General features: G+C 35.3%; 1 protein-coding gene across 2 annotated transcripts in view; it reads right to left on the bottom strand.

Annotated features, from left to right (window-relative positions):
- Positions 1-20,875, bottom strand: part of LOC122538034 (peripheral plasma membrane protein CASK-like) — a 236,344-nt gene that overhangs the window by 206,561 nt on the left and 8,908 nt on the right. For both annotated transcript variants that reach the window (XM_043671758.1, XM_043671759.1), the window contains exons 2-5: positions 11,019-11,131; positions 9,216-9,321; positions 4,897-4,974; positions 825-1,000 (exon numbers count right to left, since the gene is read on the bottom strand). In XM_043671758.1, coding sequence (XP_043527693.1) covers positions 825-1,000; positions 4,897-4,974; positions 9,216-9,321; positions 11,019-11,131 — 473 coding nt within the window. The remainder of the gene's footprint in view (positions 1-824; positions 1,001-4,896; positions 4,975-9,215; positions 9,322-11,018; positions 11,132-20,875) is intronic.

Genomic DNA, 20,875 nt, shown 5'->3' with positions numbered 1-20,875 from the left:
ACGTTAATGTCCAGTTTCATGGTGTATCTTAAAGTACACGAAAATCAAAAAGAACGTAAAATTACTATTCCTTGTCCGTTAATATTTAATGAACGCGACAACGCGCTTCCTGCGCGAATTCAACGGGCAGATAGTAAATCGCGAGTTCGGTTACTTTTCAACACAAGCTCGGAAGCAAAAATGTACCTAAGGAAGGAAATTACAATTCCTGTCGCGTTAATATATCCCTGAAACGTTACCGAAAGACATTATTGCAACATATCTTGCCTCTAGCAATTCTCCTAACATCCAACGATACACAGCCTCCTCTCTACATTCAGAGAACTCCTAACATTCAAAGACGTTGCTCAACACGTTGCATCAAAATCATGCAGCACGACACACCGTATCAGTAGCAACAACAGGACACAGCGTCGTTAATTCCCTACTTTAATTCCGGCGCGGCTACGTAATCGTAAATTACTTTAAAGACTTTCTGTCAAATGAACGGGGGGGACGAGTGTGGAGAAAAGCGACCAGTTCGGTGATAGTGATCTGATTGTACTGTTACCGTGGCGCGCAACGGTGTGCACGTGTTTGGGACAGAAAGGGAAAAAAAAAAAAAAAAAAAAAAAGAAAAGAAACCGGGGAAAGCACGAGTGAAAACGAAACGCGCGAAAGTGTGTTGGCGAAGAGAGCTAACGCCGTAGCGGGTGTTTTCCCTGGAGAATGCGCAGGAAAGAGTCAAGAGTTCCGCGGAAGGAACCCCGGTTATCTATGCACGCAGAGATAATATAGAACGAAGTTGGAGTGAACGAAGGTGGAGAAAAAGTGTGAAAACATACCGACGCCGTTTGCCTGGGACGACTGAAGCTGCACGGCGACGCTGAAGCCGCGTAGTTTCACCGGTGCGGAATTTTCCTTGCCCGCCAGGAGGGCGCACTGCGGCTTTAGATCACGATGAATTATGTCGTTCTCGTGGCAGTAGCGCAACGCCTCCAGGATCTGTCGCATGTAATGGCTGGAAAACGAAAGCTGCTGTTATACCGCAATCCTGCGGGAGATGAGGCCGTTGAAAAATATATACATACATATATATATATGCACGTGTTATCTATTCACCCCGGGACGGATGAAAATCTTCGGCCTTATCACGATATGCGCGAGGCTATCGCGATATCGTGTAGCACCGCGTGGGGAAAAAATGATCAAAGACCATCGCGTGACTTTTTTCGAAATGTCGACGTTCGATTTTAAATAAAAATTAAACGATTCTAAGTATAAAATCTTATAAAACTAAGTGACTTGTACTCATGGATTCACTCAAAGTGATGCCATGAATAATGATAAATTCTGAGATCAACTTTATAATAATATCACACAAAATTTCTAATATGTTTTTTAGTATGTTTTTTAATATGTTTTCGAATACAGTCGCTGTATTCGATGTCTATTAAGTTCGAATCAATCGACTTCAAAGAAATTCGTTTCAATTAATTTCATTCAGATTTTCACATTTTAATGTCTACTAAATTTGAATCAACATAATTAATTTCAGAGAAATTCGTTTTAATTAATTTCATTCAGATTTATACAACCGCTGCCTAGCGTTTCCTGTATTCCCTCGCTAATTGCTACAATACGTTCCCTGAACGCTACTTTAGGAGTCCTATCTCTGGATAAAAGCGTGTCGAAAGTTTCTAGTAGCATTCTGCGTCAAGGCAGGTGAACAAATGATGAAAACGAAAAACGGCGTACGAAACAGGGTCAGATACTTTTATGCATTGATATGCACGCCCAAACTTCATATTTCGTGAAATGTCTTGCACAATGTTATTTAGAATTTCTTATATTATGACAGTCGTTCAGCAGTGTTCGAGATATAGTTCAATTTCCGTGGGTAATTGTGAGCACGATGTTAACAAGGGCACTGGTTTTATATTAAAATAGAGATGCACATGTGCTTGTGTGCCGAGCCAGAAAAAAAGAAAAAAAAAATGTAACGTCAATTAAAATGAAAAAAAATTTTTCCATTCACGCATACTTCTAACGTGCCATGTTATTTGACTTGTGTTAAGGCTTTAATATTATTTATTATGCTCGGCATTATTAAGAAATTACAGAAATATAGTTTAAAAGTGTGACAAGTGCTGAAAATAATATAGAAATAATAGTAAAATAGAAATCTGTCACTTGCGATGAAGATACGAATAGTACAAAGAAATATTTCCTTAATTCTCACAGTATTGTATAAAAAGTTACGCCTCTAAAATTGCTTGCGTGTGTGACAGACGTATAAAAAGAAAGAAGATAAAAAATTTTCACCGTTCTTCCACCTGTGTTTTTCCGAACAGCTTGTTTTTCATACCTGTCACAACTCTCGAACTTCTCGGTCCCGTTTCAATAAACGGGGAAAATGATCGACGCTCTAACCATAAAATTCAAATGATAAACGTCAATTCTGGAAAACAAAACGATCGCGGATCAAAGCGGTGAAAGTAAAATTAACTCGGGGTTAAATAGCGTAAAAATGCCTATGCTTCTTAACCGTATAGGTCAGGCGATTAAGGAAAATGTTAAAGGAATGAGACACAGGGATTATTGAAGGTTGACCGAGATATAAAAAACGATGGTCAAAGCGCTCGGGCTCCCGGTGTATTTATTGCATATTCGTTAAACTGTCTAGATAACGTCGGTTCAATCGACTTTCTGTTAAGAGCGAAACGGCAGCAGGATACAATTCGTTAATACAACCGTTTTATATCCTCTTCCACGTACTCGTAAGATATTGCCAGGCTGATTAAACGGGTAATCGTTTCAATCGAGCTACCGACTATCGGGTGCTCGATACGACATAAACAATCGAATCAAATCCTCGAAAATATCATACGCGCACGAAACAAAAAGATAATCGTTTAATAAGTGCATTTCCACGCCGAATATTTTTAGACATCGATGACGAACGTCGTGAACGTTCGATCGTTTATCAAAGATAATTTATTTGAATCTCTCGCGTGTAGTTAAAAATAATTTCCAAAGATTCAAATTTAAATTTCTGCAAAGAGAAACTTTGTTCAACGATACTCCTTTGTTCGTCGTAGTCTAAAATTGTATCAAATTGTTGGACCGATGTAGTGACTGTTTATTAACCACTGTCTTTGACCAGTGGACTGAAATTTTGCATTATTTTGAGGTTGTAGCGCGTGCACGTAGCAAATAATTTATTAATATCGAGACGAAGATTGACTTTTGCTATTGTCCTCCCGAGTGAAGTGAATTATCGACGGTGTCGAATAATAACTTTGTAACTGGGTTTAATGCATCTCGTGTGTCTAATGTATCTACAACTCCAAACTTGTGCACCGGGAAGGTTGCATCCATAACTTATGTAGGTAAGTCATGTCCCCAGAGGTTCATGTTTAGTGCGCTATTGAAATTCTTTCTTTCAACGTGAAATATCAAATGCTGCTGACATACGAATGGCGCGGCTCAAGAGAATATTTTAGTTTGGTCGAGATCGGAAAAGGCGACTACGTACATACGTATATTTCGAAAAAAAAATGCAAAGATATTGCGTTAACGTTTGAACAATTTTTCATTTCTTAACATGCAATTTCCTGCGATTGTATGTTGTGCTTGCAAGTTGAATTTAATTTTATTTCTCAAAACAAAAAAAAAATAAAAAATTGAACTGGGAATTTATTTCTACAAAAGAGAACTTCACTAACACAAATATAGTGTTAACATCTAACTATACTGTCGATTCAAATATTTGGCAATACAGGGTAGTATCAGAGCAATTTTGTCAATTTGTGGTCCAATATGTGTCATGTGATTGATATGTGGAATACTGATTAGTTACTATTAATCAAATTTTAGATGTCTATCGTAGTCAAAATGTACGTAAAACTACGCCGATCTCAAATAGCAAGAGTAAATTGATTCGTTACGAAACGTTAGCTCGTAACGCTATTCGCCATAAAGTTAGCTGTGAGGTACGACGCGACGTGGGTTTGCAAACGACCATGAAGAGAGCAAACGCATTTCAGAGACAATTTTGGACCTGACATGTGCCTACACTGTCCATCATCCCCCTGGTTAATCTACCGCTACTCAACTAAAGTAGATTCAGCAAACAGACGGCCAAAACTTTCATAAGTAAACATCATCTGCTTACGAAAGCTAAATATTAATAACCATACCAGACAGTTACGACGTATGAATAAGCAGAGAATCAATCTTCTAAATATGTTCAACAATGCGTGATTAAAACGAAAACTTTTTTATTACATACAGTCTTTCATTGTCGTTCAACAATTTGGTATCTTATTCTCTCAGAATATAAAGAAGAAGCATTTTCGAAACGAAGTTTAAATTTTAATTTAGAAATTTAAATTTTAATCTTCCAAAATCTTTCTGAAACCAACGATACTGAAGAATTAATCTTGTTACAGTCCTTGAATCTTTACCGATAAAACTGCGCTGTTATTTCGCTGCAAAACTATTTATTACCAAGAAGAATCAGCCACCGTGACAACGTTATTGTCAAAAAACAGACAGTGATGTCCGCTCTCGGAGCCAAGAAAAGATTTTACACAAATGAGAACACTGATGTAAATAGTACGTTCGAGGACAAATGGAACTGTTCCCTTAACGATATTAAATATACTCGCGCAAATTGTGTCATAAACTCGATGCGTCATTGTGATACATCATTGATACGCATAATGGAAAGCTGCTGCGATTCAGGTGAAGTCCAGGGTAAATGTTTTTCTTCCCCTCTTTCTTTTGTAAAAAAAAGAGAAAAAAAAATAAACGTAAATGATAGCGCTGAGCTCAGAGAGTACATTCGAAACAAAAGAGACATCTTTAATGGCTGAAATACTTTTGCGCGCACAATGCGAAAGATCTTCTTACCTGGCCACTGCTTCGCTGTACACGAATCCAGCAGTCGCTCTTCGAACGACCTCGAAGCATAAATCAGAGCCATCCATACTGAAACAGAAACGCGACATTAATGCATAATTTACGAGGTGCTCAATTTATGGCGTGTTGGGAAAAAGGAGTTGTATTTTCTTGCACCTTCAATGTGTACACGGTACTTCGAAGGACTGCATAATACAGTGATTTCCAATGAAATAGATATACACCGCTAACAAAAATATATTAGAGCGTATGAATATTTCACGCTTTGCACAGAATATTTTAAAACTCTATTAATACCACTGTGAGTCTCAATTATCAAATCGAAGGATGTGCAATAATAATTTAAGATATTTAGTACAAGTATATATTTTTACAGAGACGACGAGAACTCACTAACGAGAATCTTCGATGCTTTTGTTATGTGTTTAAGACAACTGTTCATGCTATACACTAATTTTTTAATAGATAAATACTGTCAGAACACATCGCGCAACTTCGGTATACATTTTCAACATTTTATTGACACGAGTATGATACTCGTATGCCATTACTCTCGGATACATCACGTAACACATCGATCAATTTTTTTTATCTCGTTCATTTGTTCGGGATAAGGACGATGTATGACATTTTTTTTTGTTTAAATACGAAAATTCAATTCAGCGACTTTTTTTATCGCACAACTGGAAACACAAAATAAACAATCGTGCAAATTCTGTCGCTTCAACGTGCGCTCTTTGCAAAAAGTTATACAAATGTCTGTTTGAATCGCGATATTTACGAGATACGCGTACAAAATGATAATTTCTATTGAATTTGCGTTTTAAACTGGTGAAAAAAATGCCCCGAGTGTTGATTATGCAAGAAATAAACGCAAACCAAATTAACGAACCACGTTGATGATCAATAATCGGCAATGTTGTCTGACTTGATTATGTTAACAATCGCAACGAGGTTCCTTGCTACAACACCGCGTGTCCCAATTATTGTTGATTCATTCGATGCTAATTAGGTCGATTCGTAACAACGTAAAGCTCCTGAAGAAGAGGCTAGTTACTGTGTGACGGACAAATCCAAATGCGTACAATTGCGATTGAAAAAATATTTTCATCTGGAAAACATTCCATGAAGTTTGTCTGACGTTAATTTCGACAAGCGTGGAGAATCGCTTTGACAAAATAATAGAATACAACACTGTATCGCGTGAATATCTGTCATTCAAGAACTTTGCGTGCTTCTTGATACATGTCTATTAACACGCGTGGTTAACTCATGCGATGTCGCACGCTGCTTCATAAATACTAGACATCCAATTAGAACACAGAAGCTGACATAGAAGCTTATTCCCTTCCACACTGACGACTCTGTCATCTCCTTTCTTCTCTTCTTTCTTTTTCCTCTTTTCTCATCGAAGTAATTTCAATCTCTATGAGATGATTACTTTGCATCACTCTACAGACTCCTCAATTATAACTCAAAATATGAATTTCATTGGGTTTCTTAAACTGATTTTGTTATATCACGGAATATTGTATGTTAAATAATTTAAAGCCACACAAGTGCAACCGCTTGCAGTAAAATTTTCTTTAGTCTAGTTCTAGTCTAGTTAGGATTTTCTCTGTGCGCTATGAACGAGAGTATGTATCTCGCTTCCAGAAATTACAAAATTTCATCGGCACGGTTTCTCCTTGTCACAATCACTAGTGATTGCAATCATGCAAACTTATGTAAATATCTTCTACGGATTTTAGTGTGCGCAGCAATAACTCCGAGTGTATCTAGTCGTCACGTTTACAAACGTTTCGTATTTGAGTTCAGAGATTACTCAAATAATCGTTATCATGGATTCCTTATTATCGGAACTTTTGCCTCGATTTATTTTGGTTGAACAATACTCATTCATTTCTGTCGACCGTTCAATATTCTTTTTTTCCACAGGAATATTTTCTTTCGCTATGTCCGTAAAAGCTTTTAAGCTTCCAATTAATTGAACTATTCATTATTATTTTTTTTTTTTTTTACTACCGTACGATACTTCGAGAATAATAGCATTCCACTTCGTGAATCTAAATACAGCGTAATCAGATGAAGTGCAAAATAGATTGAATACATGGAAACTTTTTATCTTTAGTTCTATTATCTCGTTTACCTCGGTGAAAGAACGGAGCATTGCTATGTAATGGTGGCGCTTGGCTATTAAACAGTTTTTTTTTCCCCTTGGCTAAAAGTAACTGCAAACGATTCAATTCGTTGCTATAACATTCCATAGCAGCAGTTCCAATTCACGGCTTTAGAACCTTGTTTCCTCGTACGCGTGCATGTTTTATTTCGACGTCGACATGGTAAGCTTTTTGGAATCTACGTACTCTCGACGTTTTTTCTTTTTTTCTTTTTTTTTTTTTGCACTGGGGAATTATTGTAACAGATCCATTTGTCATCCCTAAATCTTTTTTCACAGAATAGACTTTTTTTTGGTCCTTTTTTTTTTTGACAAGGTATTGAGGTGTTATGAAATATTGTTTTTTCGGCGATACCTACGTATCAAATTTATTTCATTTTCGAATACGTTGCGAGGATCAATATTGAATTAGCACTGAATCATTAATTATCATAAATGAATAAAACTCGGATTGAATTTGTTGGCAAATATTTTGAAAAAGAATTAAGATTAAATTTTTGTCCAAAACTCACGGACTTTTTTATTGATTTTTCTTTTTACCAAAAATTTATTAAGGTAGATTTTCAGTCAGCAATAATTTATAACTGCATCATTTTATAATTTTAACTTACTTTATTTTAAGTCTGGTAATTCCAATTATCAAAGAATGGAGAGAAACTTGGAGAAAACGAGATCTTAGTAAATACGTATATGTTGGAGAAATAGATGCGTAACTCTACGAATGCCCATACAGTCCTTTAATATTTCAACGGCATTAATATTTTTTACCTTTTCCTGTGCACACATATTCCGAAATAATTAGCCTCTCGAGAGTCAAATATTCCACCCAGAAATATATAGCTGAGCAAAGAGCTAGTATCGTCAAACATTGCTGTTTCGTTTCATTTATTTTTTACTTGAAAATAGTATCAATAAACGTGAATAATTTCACTATTTTCACAAACATTAATTAACGTTACTGTGAGTCTCGAACATCAAATATTTAATACTTGTTTCAAAAGATTAATTGGTTTGAAATTGTACTAAATACATCAGATGCGCACAACACACGATTAGTAAACGACTCAACATTCAACAAAGTTGCAGAAAATATCGAAAAATTGCAGGATTCTGTTATTAATTAGACAATTACACCACAACTGTCAAGTATGACCAGAATTAGCTAACTAAATAACTTTAAAAATTCACGCACACGCGTGTTATTAAACATCACGTGACTAAAAATCCTGGCTTCGACAATTTCACGTTATTTAAAAAACAAGTTCAAACTTTCAACAAAGAACGATCAATACTGATTTAAAGTGAAACAGGTAAAAAATTTTGCAAGAAATACGGAACATTCACGAAGAATTGTTCTCATCCTCAACCATCATTTATTTCGAGCCTTTCGAAACATTTTCCTCGCGACAAAAAATTCACTACTCCTGACGAAACTACTTCAAAGAATTTACTAAAAAAAAAAAAAGACAAGTACAAAAAAAAGATTATAAACTTATTTCAGAAGTAGCAGAAAATCGTACTACGAAAGTAATATTTAGTAAAGTTTGATAAAGATCCACTACCTTCAGATTTCTTCTGCATTTAAAAACGACCAGTTTAAAAAGATCTAATAATTAAGACTCAACGAGGACCTTTTCATGTCACTGCACTGTTAACTGCATTCGAAAAACGTATTTCCCACTTAGAAAATTCGTTTAATTCGAAACGTTGGGGGGAAAAAAAAAGAAAAAGAAAAATGAACAGACGTTGAAAGAGAGTTGCCGCGTGAAAAAAAAGGTTGTTGCCAACGAGCACATTCAAAAGGCGGTCTTTCTAAGGAATTATGAACAAATTCAGGTAAATGCGGCACCAAGACATCGCTCGGCTCTTACTCCGTTCTACTATTCTTCCCGTGTTTAAAGCATTTCAAATGCCACTACAACGTTCCAGGCGAACGTTTCGTGAAATCACGAGAATTCCAGTCGAATCTAAAAGATCAAATCGTCTCGTGGATAAATTATTAAAATCACGCGCAACGAGCAAAAGTCGAAACAAACGCCGTTCGAAAATACACCGAATGAATTTCGTTCAAGTTCCTTCGAAGTTTCCTCGAACTAAAGGGAATAAATTAAATACACACGGTTGTACTTACTATTCGAACACCATATAGAGCATACCCTCCGAGCTGTATGTTTCCAATAACTCCACTATGTGGGGGTGCTTCAGCATGTGGCATATTGTGGCTTCCCGTTTCAAATCTGCAACAATCGTATATTTATGACACTTTCATTTTTTACACGTTTCAGAACGTGGACGTTCCGTTTTACACGGAAAACGAAATACAGTAGAGTACAGAAGGAAAAAGAAATTTGATCTCATTTTCTAAATTATGAAATTAAATAATTAATTTCATTTAAATGAATTTAATCTCATCGTCTAAAACTATGAAATTAAACATAAAATGAAACGGTAATTTCATTGTGTTCATTATAATCACTTGCGCTTCACTTTAGGATATTTAATTACAAAGGAGACATTCGATAATTACTAGTGTTGCCAAACAATTCAACAACAATTTCGATTGAATTATTGTTTAACATTTCGCTCGCAATCCAACTTTATTCTAAACTATGCAGCATCGAATCATTTGTATACGGAGCACGTAACCGAAATCACTTCGATAACTCTGTGAGTAGTAATTTTCACAGAAATTCGTCCGGATTAGATTCGATTATCGCATCAGATGACGTAATGGCATTCTCTTTTCCCCTATCACTTGTACACATTTTTTTGTTTTTTATATTATGTATGAGAGTAATAAATCTGAAAGGTTGCCAATAAACTTCGCAGTTAAAAATTGTTTATAGCCAGAGATAGAATTACGGAAACTTAGCGCGAAATCATTACGAAAAATTAATTGTCTTAGAGACCGGATCTTATAAAATTGATTTTTATCACTATTGTGACGTTCGAGCGTTCTCTTGGGATTACGTTCTAACTGTGACGCATTTTCATAATATTATTAACCTTTAAAGCGATGCATCTCCTTTTTACCTATTATTAGAACTATGTACCTCTTAGACGTATGTATGTAAAAAAGATAATATTTATTATTAGACACCTAACAAATATACACGCCTACGAAGTATTCTGATAACTGCATATCTCGCTAACAAATAATATATTCTCTTCTATTAAGAGAGAGAGAGAACACAATGAAGGAGAACCGAACGACATATCCGATTTCTCTCTAAAAATATGATAAAATATATTTTCAATTAGCTATAAAAAGAGAAATCATCTTCCCAGGCATATCATATATATAACTTCCATGGTTAATAATATTAATATCAAAAGCTTGAACTTTAAATACTATTAAACAATCGCTCAACTCTTTATCCGCAGAGCAATATGTCAGTCCAAAATTAGTTATTTCCACTAATTATCCAAAATTAGTTATCAGAAAAATCGACTCTGCAATATATATATATATCAGAATACCTTGAAGAATCAAAAATAATAGTTCCAACATCGTATAAAAAAAAAAAAAAAGAAAAAGAAGAGAGAAGAGTCACTCTTCGCTACCGATAAATTCCCAGTTATCTCGCAGTTGAAACCTTTGTGACAAAATCTTGAATTAATTCAACGGCGAAACATGCCAATAGCATGGCTCGCAAGGATTTACACTTAATTTCAGAAATTCGCCGTACGTGTTTCGCATTAAGATCGAAGAGAGCAGATTTAGGGCAACGAATGCAATTTCAATCGAGCGGCACAATGGACCGGCTTCGAATTCACGGCTTCGAGAATCGGTGGTACAATCCGTACGTGTAAAAGAGAATACGTAAACATGAAATCGTGTGCAGAGAATACGTTTGTTCCTCGAACGAGGCGGCGGAAATTAATGGCGGAGCACGAGGGCGTGCGCGCGCGTTTCGATTCCCCGAGGACTTACCATTCGTGCTTAGACCGGGGCTGGATGTGAATTTTGCCACGTCGACGATTTTTACCGCGAACATCTGCCCTGTCTGGCGGTGGATGCATTTCCTAACCACGCTGAATGGTCCCCTGAAACAGAGATAAAATACAACCGGTTGAACGCAAGTGATCGTAATCATAATCGTCAGATGTTCTACTACCACTAGATAATTGATCGTTTTAAAATTCAAGAATATTATTTGGTTATCTCTGAGACTCGGAGGAATGCTCGATTTATTTTAGATGTACACCAGCGCACGAAAGGACACCTGCCTTTGACATCTCGAAATGTTACAATTTTCAGAGAAACGAAATCGTACAACGATCCACTTGGCCTCGTTTTGAAATCTCTTCTTTGGCGATATATATCCTGAGTTTGTCTCTTTCCCAAAGGTGTTCTTACATTTTTGTGCAGCGAATGCGAAAGTAAGGATATTTTCGTTCTCGAAGATTGTAAAAATATAAACGTCTCTCCGTAATCGCTTCGAGAAATTCTATTCGACGATTAAATCCACGAACTAATTCTTGGAGATCAAAGTCTTCCTTTTCAACACTAGAACTACCAAAATGATCAAAATGACCAATGTATAATTTTTGTTAGACATTTTATAGGCGTAAAATATACAAATAAAAGCTTATATACTCTCCATTGACTTCAATGTCTCTGATGGAAATTTTGTGTTTCGATCGTTGGTAGTTCTAGCGTTAAGTCTTTCCTTGAAATTTGCTGTACGATTTCTTTCTTTTGCTATTTTATTAAATATGAAACACCGGCGACGACGAAATGACAAGCTCTCTTGAATTTTCTTTCGCGAACGTTTCTAATTGACTGAAAAATTGACAGACTGTAAGCAAAACTTGGCACCTATTGCAGAGTGGCGACGATTGTATTAGCATCGAATGTCAGCGAGTGAAGGCGCATTCGTGCCGATATCGGTTGGCTAATTTGCCGTATGTTAACCACGCGCGCATTCATCGAATTCGCGAAAACCATAATGCATCGGATGATCTCTCTGTCCGGCGATCGAACTGGCCACGCATTACTGCGATTCAATCAGTCTCTCGGGCACGCTATCCCTTTAAGTTCGCTAAGTAACTATGTTACGTAATCGGTTCCATCCAAAATATGTATCTATGCATGCATTTATAAGAGGATTGTCGGATATCTGGGTCACCGATTTTGATTAAATTCGACGTGTGAAGCACAGCTATACTACAATACAAGTCTTATATATTACATGTCTTATATAAAACAACCCATCGAATATCTCTTTAGAAAAGGTATTTCGTTAGAAAAAATATTTCGCACGGAATTTTTTAATACTTTTTCTTATCTCGATTCAACGTTTGATGTTCTCTGCGTTTCACAGAAAAAAAAAAGAAAATGAAAAAAAGAAATACAAAAGATTCTACGTCAGTAAAATTAAAATATACGGTGCAGTTACGACGCGTGTACATGTACAATTTTGTCCAGCTACAAACAATTATCGGTATTTCCAAATCAATTTGTTCTCGCTTTTCAATCATTGTGCCGTGTTAATTATTTGCATTCGCTGGAACATCACGCCAGTGCAAACCGAATTTAATCACTTCTGCTGATCCATAATGAAACATGCAAATAATTTAATAACGTATTACAATACGCGTGTACGACTGCGACAATTCACGATTTCTTATCGAGATACGCGAAAAATCGCGCGGGTGTTTATTTCACGCGCAGCGATTTCGCAACTCGAGATCGCGAGTAATCGCGCAAGGCGAATCGGGTGAAACGAAATCCGACAAACGTGTTTACAAAAGATCGTCTCATTAAAATGGATTACAGAGTTGCTCGGTCGAGCAACAAGTATTCCCACATAAATGCCCCACCGTGAAAAAGCTCATACCCGGAGCACTTGAAAATTCGTGTCAAGAAGCAAGGAGACGATAACTGAGTAGAAGCCGACTTCAACATATCTCACGATACCATCGGCAGGATCAACCTTTATATTCTAGTGTCTTTGCGGCGAGAGCGTACGTCGCACAATGAAATTCTTCTCGTTACCCTTTCCCGTTATTCCACGAATAAGAAACTGTTTACGAATACCAGTGAACTGCGGACATTTAGAATTTTTCTTATGGATAGCGACAAACCTATGAAGCTGTAAAAGCTATGAACTATAGAAATGGAGATTTCTCCCACTTGTGTGAATATTGGAACAAACGCTTCGTCTTGAAGAAAAAAGCGTACAGGATGAGTGTAGAAATATTTGAAAGAGCGCATTAACGTTTGTATTGGAAAATACAAACATTTGAGAAATATTGTCCCGAGTTAAATCAAATTTCTACACGCTTAAGTTTCTTCTTACGGGATGAGTTACAATTCTAATTGTGATAATACTGGTATTTCCCTCGGTATTTAAGAATGTAAAACTCGAACAGTTTGAAGCAATCTTCCATCCTCTCTATTCCCTCTGCTATTAAATGGATTATGTAAAGTGACATCCTTCAACCTTCGTTCGTAACAGCGCGGTAGTTCGACAATCTTCAATCGCAGAAAAAGCCAATAAGAAGGTTTGCTTGCTCGGTCGTGTCCCACTTTTTACAAGAAATTATCGACACCTCGTTGTTACTTAACAGCGATCGATTAATGGCAAACATCGTGACGCTTTAAATTAACTTTCGAGCATCGTAATCTCTCCACAGCATAAACAATCATTTATTATCAAAAGAGAAGTAAAGAGTACTTTGCCGCAGAAGCGTGACGTTACGAAATTTTACGTATTTAACGAGATAGAAATATCTTGTTAGAAAAAAAGTAAAATAGAATTTCATCCGTCAGAAAATTCATCAAACAAAACGCGCATTCGACCGTATTTTTCGATTTGAAACGCATCCTCTTTAACACTTATTGTTTCCATGCGCGTTTCTATATGGTTTTGGAAATTTTCTACAATTTTTGTATTTTTCTTCGTACACCTTCCAAGTTCGTTTCCAACGTGACAGAAAATTATTTTCTGACTTTCATTGACTGAATACGTAAAGGTACATGGAAGAAATATTTCAGTAAAATATTGAGAATGTTACTAATCGTACGACAAAACTGTCCACGACTTGACTCATTAGATTTATCTTTCTGTACATACAGCTAAGAGTTTCAAATTCTAACCCTGAATATTTGTACAGACGCAGCAAAGGAGAATGAAGTTTCTGGAAAGAGTTAATGTAAAAAAGTAAGAAACAAAGGGCTTTGAGATGTGTTCAACTGACAATTGACCAATTATGAAGTGAGACCTCTGGGACCACAGTCAATTAGGTCAATGAAGGGAATCAAAGTAAAACGCCATAAGCACAGAACAATGGGAACCGGTATTTTTCTTCATCTTTTCGATAAATACGAATTGGAAGCTTTGCTCCTCAGAATTATAGAAATTTCGCGGATCTTCAACTTAAATATATCAAAATATCAATATTTTTCCTATGATTGGTGTCTCAAGTGATCCTGTTGAGCTTTACAACTAAAATATTTACACAATATTAAATAAATGTAGTTTATTTCGTTTACACTATAAATACTGCATTTTACAAGGATCTACATAATTTTCAGTGATCTTTCCATTGAATTAATTATATTCTGGCCAGTATTATATTCTTAATTAATTAGATGAATATAGGTATTAAAAATGGAAAGAGAAAGAAATTGTATTGAACCTTAGAATTTTAAACATAATTTTATTTTTTTCCTTGTATGTAGTAGTACATTTTTTCAGTTTGATCTCTATAGTAGAAATCGAGGAGTTTTTGCGTTAAAGCAGTTCCAATTGAGTAAACAATTGTTAAAGGAGAAATATGAAAAGAATGAGAACGCGAAAGAAGTAAAAACAATATCAAGAACAGTTGAATAACGAGTTCGTGGAGAACGGTCCACTGTATTCCCGGATCTGTCAACTAAAACCATTGACTCAATCGCGGAAGAAAAAACTAGGCTTTTCCCTATGCGACTTGTCACGAGAAATTGAAGTTTAAGTGGCGGTAATTAAAACGCCAATCAAAAGTTGATGCGCGAGTTCATGAAATGACCTACTTGAATTTTTCAAATTTTCGTCCATTCTGTTGCGTACAACGGTTGATTCAACGATCCGTGGAAAGGCACGGACAAAAGGTAATCGAAAAGAAGGAGGGGGAAAAAAAAAAACGCCGATTGCTTTACAGTGATCCATTAAAAGGTCTAATCAAAAGTTTGTTTAACTCTGAATATATAATACGTCGGCCGCTATTGAAAGTCAAAGCATTCCGTTCCATGAACGCCTTTCTCTATTTCTTTCGTTTCAACGAATGTGACGAATATTTCTTTCAGAAAACCGTCTTTCTGATTAAATGCAATTACGTAACCAAATCGTGCAAATTTTCAATATTTGTAATGTAAAATTTTAGTTGGAACTTGATCGATTAAAGAATTATATAAAAATCGAGTGACAATATAAAGTTATTCTAATAACAACGAATATTATATTACGAGAGAATAAAAAAAAAAAAAGAGATTAAAAGAGGAGATATTTCTTAAGTGGCCTATGGTCATAATTAACACATCTTCAAAGGTGATATTTATAAAAACGGAAACTGATTTTATATGTGATGAACGCTAGACGACGTCATGCAATGTTGAAAGATTCCTTAATAACTGAAAACACGAATGCTTTATCACTTTATCATTCTATTTAAAAATAGATAAGAACTTTCATTATATATATAATTTAAAAATTTTAGTTTTATCTCTTCGACTTGATTTACAATTTTATAAAATATTATCGTTTAGATCATAACTTCAAATTACAATCAGATGTCGAGGGACAATTTATACGTAGGGCGCAGTATTATCTGCACTGTATATAACCCGAAAATATACGTCCAATTTCCTTGTGCAATTCAGAAACTGGATAGAAGCTCTCGCCACTCCTCATATGACAAATTAATACAGCGAGTTTATTTGCTAAACGTCAGAGCAGTGTAATGACTGTCTAAGAGTGGTTTTACCATGAAACTTCCATACGAGTCGCGTTTCGTCAAAGGATTTGTTTAAAGGCTAAAGATGAACAAAATTAGTTTGAAAATTAAAACACAATATGTCGTATCGTTGGATTTATTGTCAGAGATTATTCTGCGCTCGGTCGCTTAATTTCGTGGATATTTGGCGATGTACAAAGATGATGAAGCAAAATAAGCAAACAGATTAACTAACGAGAGTTCTTGGTTCATACAAAGTAACACTCGTGACATTTGAATGGCTAAAGTCATTCACAGAGTGACTCTTATTAACGAGGCAATTATGAGATAGATATCGGGTGGAATTAGTTCTTGGAATAATCTGTATTGCACTGTACCTACTTTCATCCCACAAATTGTCCTTTTAATGAAGTGTTTAAAGAGGGAGAATACAGAATATTTTAGAAAATAGTAGAGTCAGATGATATTCTGGCCAATAAACTATTTTATAAGACTCGAACTCTTTATAATATTAACTATTACAATATAATATTATGTAACTCCTTGTTGGTGATAATTCACGACATGATATGAAAGACTTGTAAATTTCTACAAAGTAGAACACGAAGCCTAATTCGATACGATATCACAAGGGGTTAAATGTGCAAGTATACCAGAGGCATACCAGATACTCCAACATGAAACAGCGAATGAATATAACATCAGTCAATGTTCGGTTCCGCGAACAATGAAATCCCAAAAGCTTCATCCATATCATTATTTTATAGAGTCGCTCATATCCCATGGAGAATGCCTTGTGGAGACTGCGATTTTGTCGATGTTTTGTTACGAGACAAGAAGAACGTCGCAGTACATCATACTTTATTCCATAATCGAGAGAATCATAAATAGGATTTAAACTGACCAATTATTGACATGAGTTCTTAAGAATACCAACTTAACGAAATGATTAATTATGCGACTCGACAATTGATCACGAATGATATTTAAATCTAAGGATAAATTAAACAGAAGTGACCATCGGCTGAAAAACTATATTTTTATTTAACCTGAAAAGTGAATTCACTTCAACTGTAACGAATAATAACGATTTTCCAATATCATATAATTATCCGTTAATTATCCGTATTCCGTAAACAGATTGCAATTGAAATATTCGTCTCAGCGTCGGAAATTATCGTATTTAACCTTATCGTGACTTGTCAATTAAAGCTCAGACTGTCGTAATCGAAGTACCACACCGGTTTACCGGTACAAGCTACGCGTTCATTCTGAATAATCCAAGTCTGAATGACTGAAACACATCTTTGCTTTTAACACGCCGTTTCCATTTAGCATTCCCTTTGCAAGTTAGAGATCCTTAATGAACAGATAGTACCCCTCATAACTTTAACCATACTCGAAGGTTTCATCGTTAAGAAAAATCTTCGTGAAATCTTTAATCGTTTCAGTTTTCATTCAAACTTCAGCTTTAAGCGGCAAAATCGAAAATTGAAGAATTTTATATAATATTTAATTATACAGGTGCTCGAGTCATGTTATACCTAATTAACTGACAGATCAATATCATGTAGTTTGTTTAACAAAATAACAATTTTCGAATAATTGAACGATCACTCGCACTTCATTATTCTCACGTTTATTATTTCCAAACATTTTGCTTCATTTTACTTTTTTAATTTTAACACTCTGGAGAGTAATTAATTCTACTATTCTAAATACTCGTGTGACTTTAATTACTGAACGACTGAAGCAACCACGACTTGAAACTCCCGGAACGCTTGTAGAAAATTTCGAAGCTTTTATATTTGTTCCACTATTTTTAATTGTACAGACATTTCGCATACGTCCTGCGTATATTCCGCTCATGTTCAATGCAAATTTTTTACATTGTAATTTGCATATATGTAATAACACGTAAATATTTACCGCGCAAATATTTTCCAACTGCGTTTGATATTCTGTTCTTGTTTAAATTTTGTATAAAATTAAATTTTGTTTATCAATTAATGACAACATACCCGCTAGAAATATCTTTCACGCCATATTCTTACAATTAAATTGTTTAATAGAAAAAGAATTTCATTTCGGGAAATTTAATATCGAACACCAATATTATAAACATGGATAAAAGGTCCGCTATTAAAAATAGGTTAGTTTGAAATTTGCAACAGCAAGTCGCGAATAATATTTAGCCATTACACTGCGCTACAATAAGCTACAATATTTCAACTTATAGTGAGAAATTTAATGTTAAAAATAACCCGGTTATTTAAAAAATTCAGTATTGTACTGTTAATTGAATACAAACAAATATTTAAAAATGTTGACGAGAGCAAGGCCAACAATCGATTACTTTCTCGTTAACGTCGCAGAACTGCAATTATTTCTATTAAATTTCAGTTTGTAACAATGCAACGCAACGAAAAACGCTTTTTTTATTTATTATCCAATGAAACGGAAAAAAAGTCCATGCGAAATGTAAATTGAAAATGTAAAATACAGTTCCTGTCATCAAGGGTATCATTTGTAATTAAACATGATGACGAATACACACGTAAAATAAACGTGTGGTCGGGCGCATATTTAATTTAAATCGCGATGCTCAGCACTCGCTATTATTACGTAGATCTACCTTATAAAACATCTACGGTTTTAAGCAGTTTACTCTAATTATAATCATAAAGACCGGTAATCTGTCCGTATTTTCAACTTTTAATCACTTCTTAAAGCAGCTTTTTATTTTTACGACTTGTACTGCAATTTGCAAAATAGAAATGCAATTACCTTTGAAGAAGGAGAGGTAATTCTACGCTAAAACAAAAAAAGTTCAAACTGAGAAGTAAATTTTATGGAGAAATTGTGCTTCTCGAAAGAAACAGATGAAGAATAATTCTTTCAAAATGTTAGAGAAGAAATCTACCTTTGTGCCGTAAAATCATATCCAAGGTATATTGCGATGTCTAAATCATCTCAGAACTACAGTTGCACACTACCCTTAACACGTGATAACAGCTTTCTTGGCAGAAATTGCCAATTAATCACACTTGAGTACTGAATTAATCTTCCATAACTGGATGGTCGTTAGCTCGCGGGAAAAAATTCTGGTTAAATACAATTTTTCATCTGAACGTATTCTACAAAGTAGCGATAAAAGAAAAGGAGTTTGTCGAACCAAGAAAAAAAAAAAAAGAATTTTCTGTAAATTACGCTTAATTAATGGCAAGAAGATTTAGAACTAAAATATTATTGATCATTGTGAAATAAGCAAGATCTTTTGAACTTGATCGTTTCACTTTCCCACCTGCACAAAATAGCGTACACCGATGTGTCAGTGTATGCGTTGCTTCTTTCTCAGTATAGTAAACCTCAGGAGGTCTTTCTGGCACATGATTCTCTCTCAAAGGATGCTCACTAAATTAACATTGGACAACTGGTTGGAAATGAAGAACAAGTGGAGGACGATTCACTTTGTGTTTTATCGTAAACAGTGGATTGCTCAGCATTGTTACCTGCTTTCCTCTCAAGAAACATAAGAACATTGAAAACAATGAAGTATTAAACAAGTTTCGATTGGTAACTGCTGTTTTGCATAATGTAGATGAAAGAAATGTTCAAAATGACCACAATCATAAGAGTTACTCATCAGAAGAGTTAAAATATATTCTACGTGATAAAACGAGGAGAGATTACATTGCCCGATAGTTCTCGTTTACGTATGGACACATACTGCGCATAGACGTTGCATTTTGAAATAAAATCGAAACATTCAACATTACATGTTCAAACGAACGCTATTGCATCATGGTATACTCCGTATCGAGAGATACTCTCGATATGAAACTATTTTTTAACATTCATCGCCAGTTGTCGAAACCAGTGCGCAGAGCATCCAATGTCATGCAGAATCGTTCGATTGAAATTGTACAAACTACGGTACTGGTATATAGGCAATTAAACTATTTTCCCCTGGAAGTTTCACGCGAATTTTTAACAACAGTTATCGACTCGATTGCTGTCCATTTAATCGTTACACATAGTACCATCCAGGGCAGAGGCGTTTCAGAAATTTTATAGGAAAGTTTAATAACTGTTACACAATCTACAACGTACACCGTTTTACATCGTTTGAATCACCCGTGCATTCCTGGACCTGTGTGAATTTTACTAGATTTGTGATAAAATACATATTGATAGAAAATCAACAACCATCAGTACGAAACCGCAGGCTAGGCAAACTGCAAGAATTGCAATGCAACGAAATTCGAGAATCGTCAAACGAAGAAATGAAAATGAATGAAAGAAGCAAGATATTGAGGGAAACATGAATATAATTAGGTGATGCATTTACGAAGACGGAAGCGGTGCTTGATGTTAGAGCACTGACAACGATAGTTCGCTTCTAGTTCCATAGTTCGGTTGTTTCCGTATTATTGGGCTCGTAGTGATTACGGGTTAGCTGATCACAATTGAGAAATAGAAAGGATAATGAATTGCAGTTCACGAATATAATTATTGGAGAAACTTATTACACAGAGAATCTTATGTAAAGAAGATTCAAGGAAACGAACGTCTCCCCGTTTTTATATAAACGTTGGAAACAACTGAGACATCGTATATCGTCGATAGAAAAGACGTAGCGAAGTCATAAAATCAGTCAACTATTAAAGCTTATGTGTTTCAAGGATCGAAATAGCAATTTCGTACATATTGTACACGACATAATTGGCACAAAGTTGAAATCGAAAAATTACTGTAATGATAAAGTGGCAAAATCTCGGCATGGTTTTAAACAATAAATTAGATGTATGTTTCCAATATTACGGAAAAGTTTACGGTATTCTCGTAATT

Source organism: Frieseomelitta varia, unplaced genomic scaffold, assembly GCF_011392965.1.
Source record: "Frieseomelitta varia isolate USP_RPSP 00005682 unplaced genomic scaffold, Fvar_1.2 scaffold_953, whole genome shotgun sequence".
Classification (NCBI taxonomy): domain Eukaryota; kingdom Metazoa; phylum Arthropoda; class Insecta; order Hymenoptera; family Apidae; genus Frieseomelitta; species Frieseomelitta varia.
The sequence above is the reverse complement of the archived record's forward strand: the minus strand, read 5'-3'. Positions and strand labels throughout refer to the sequence as shown.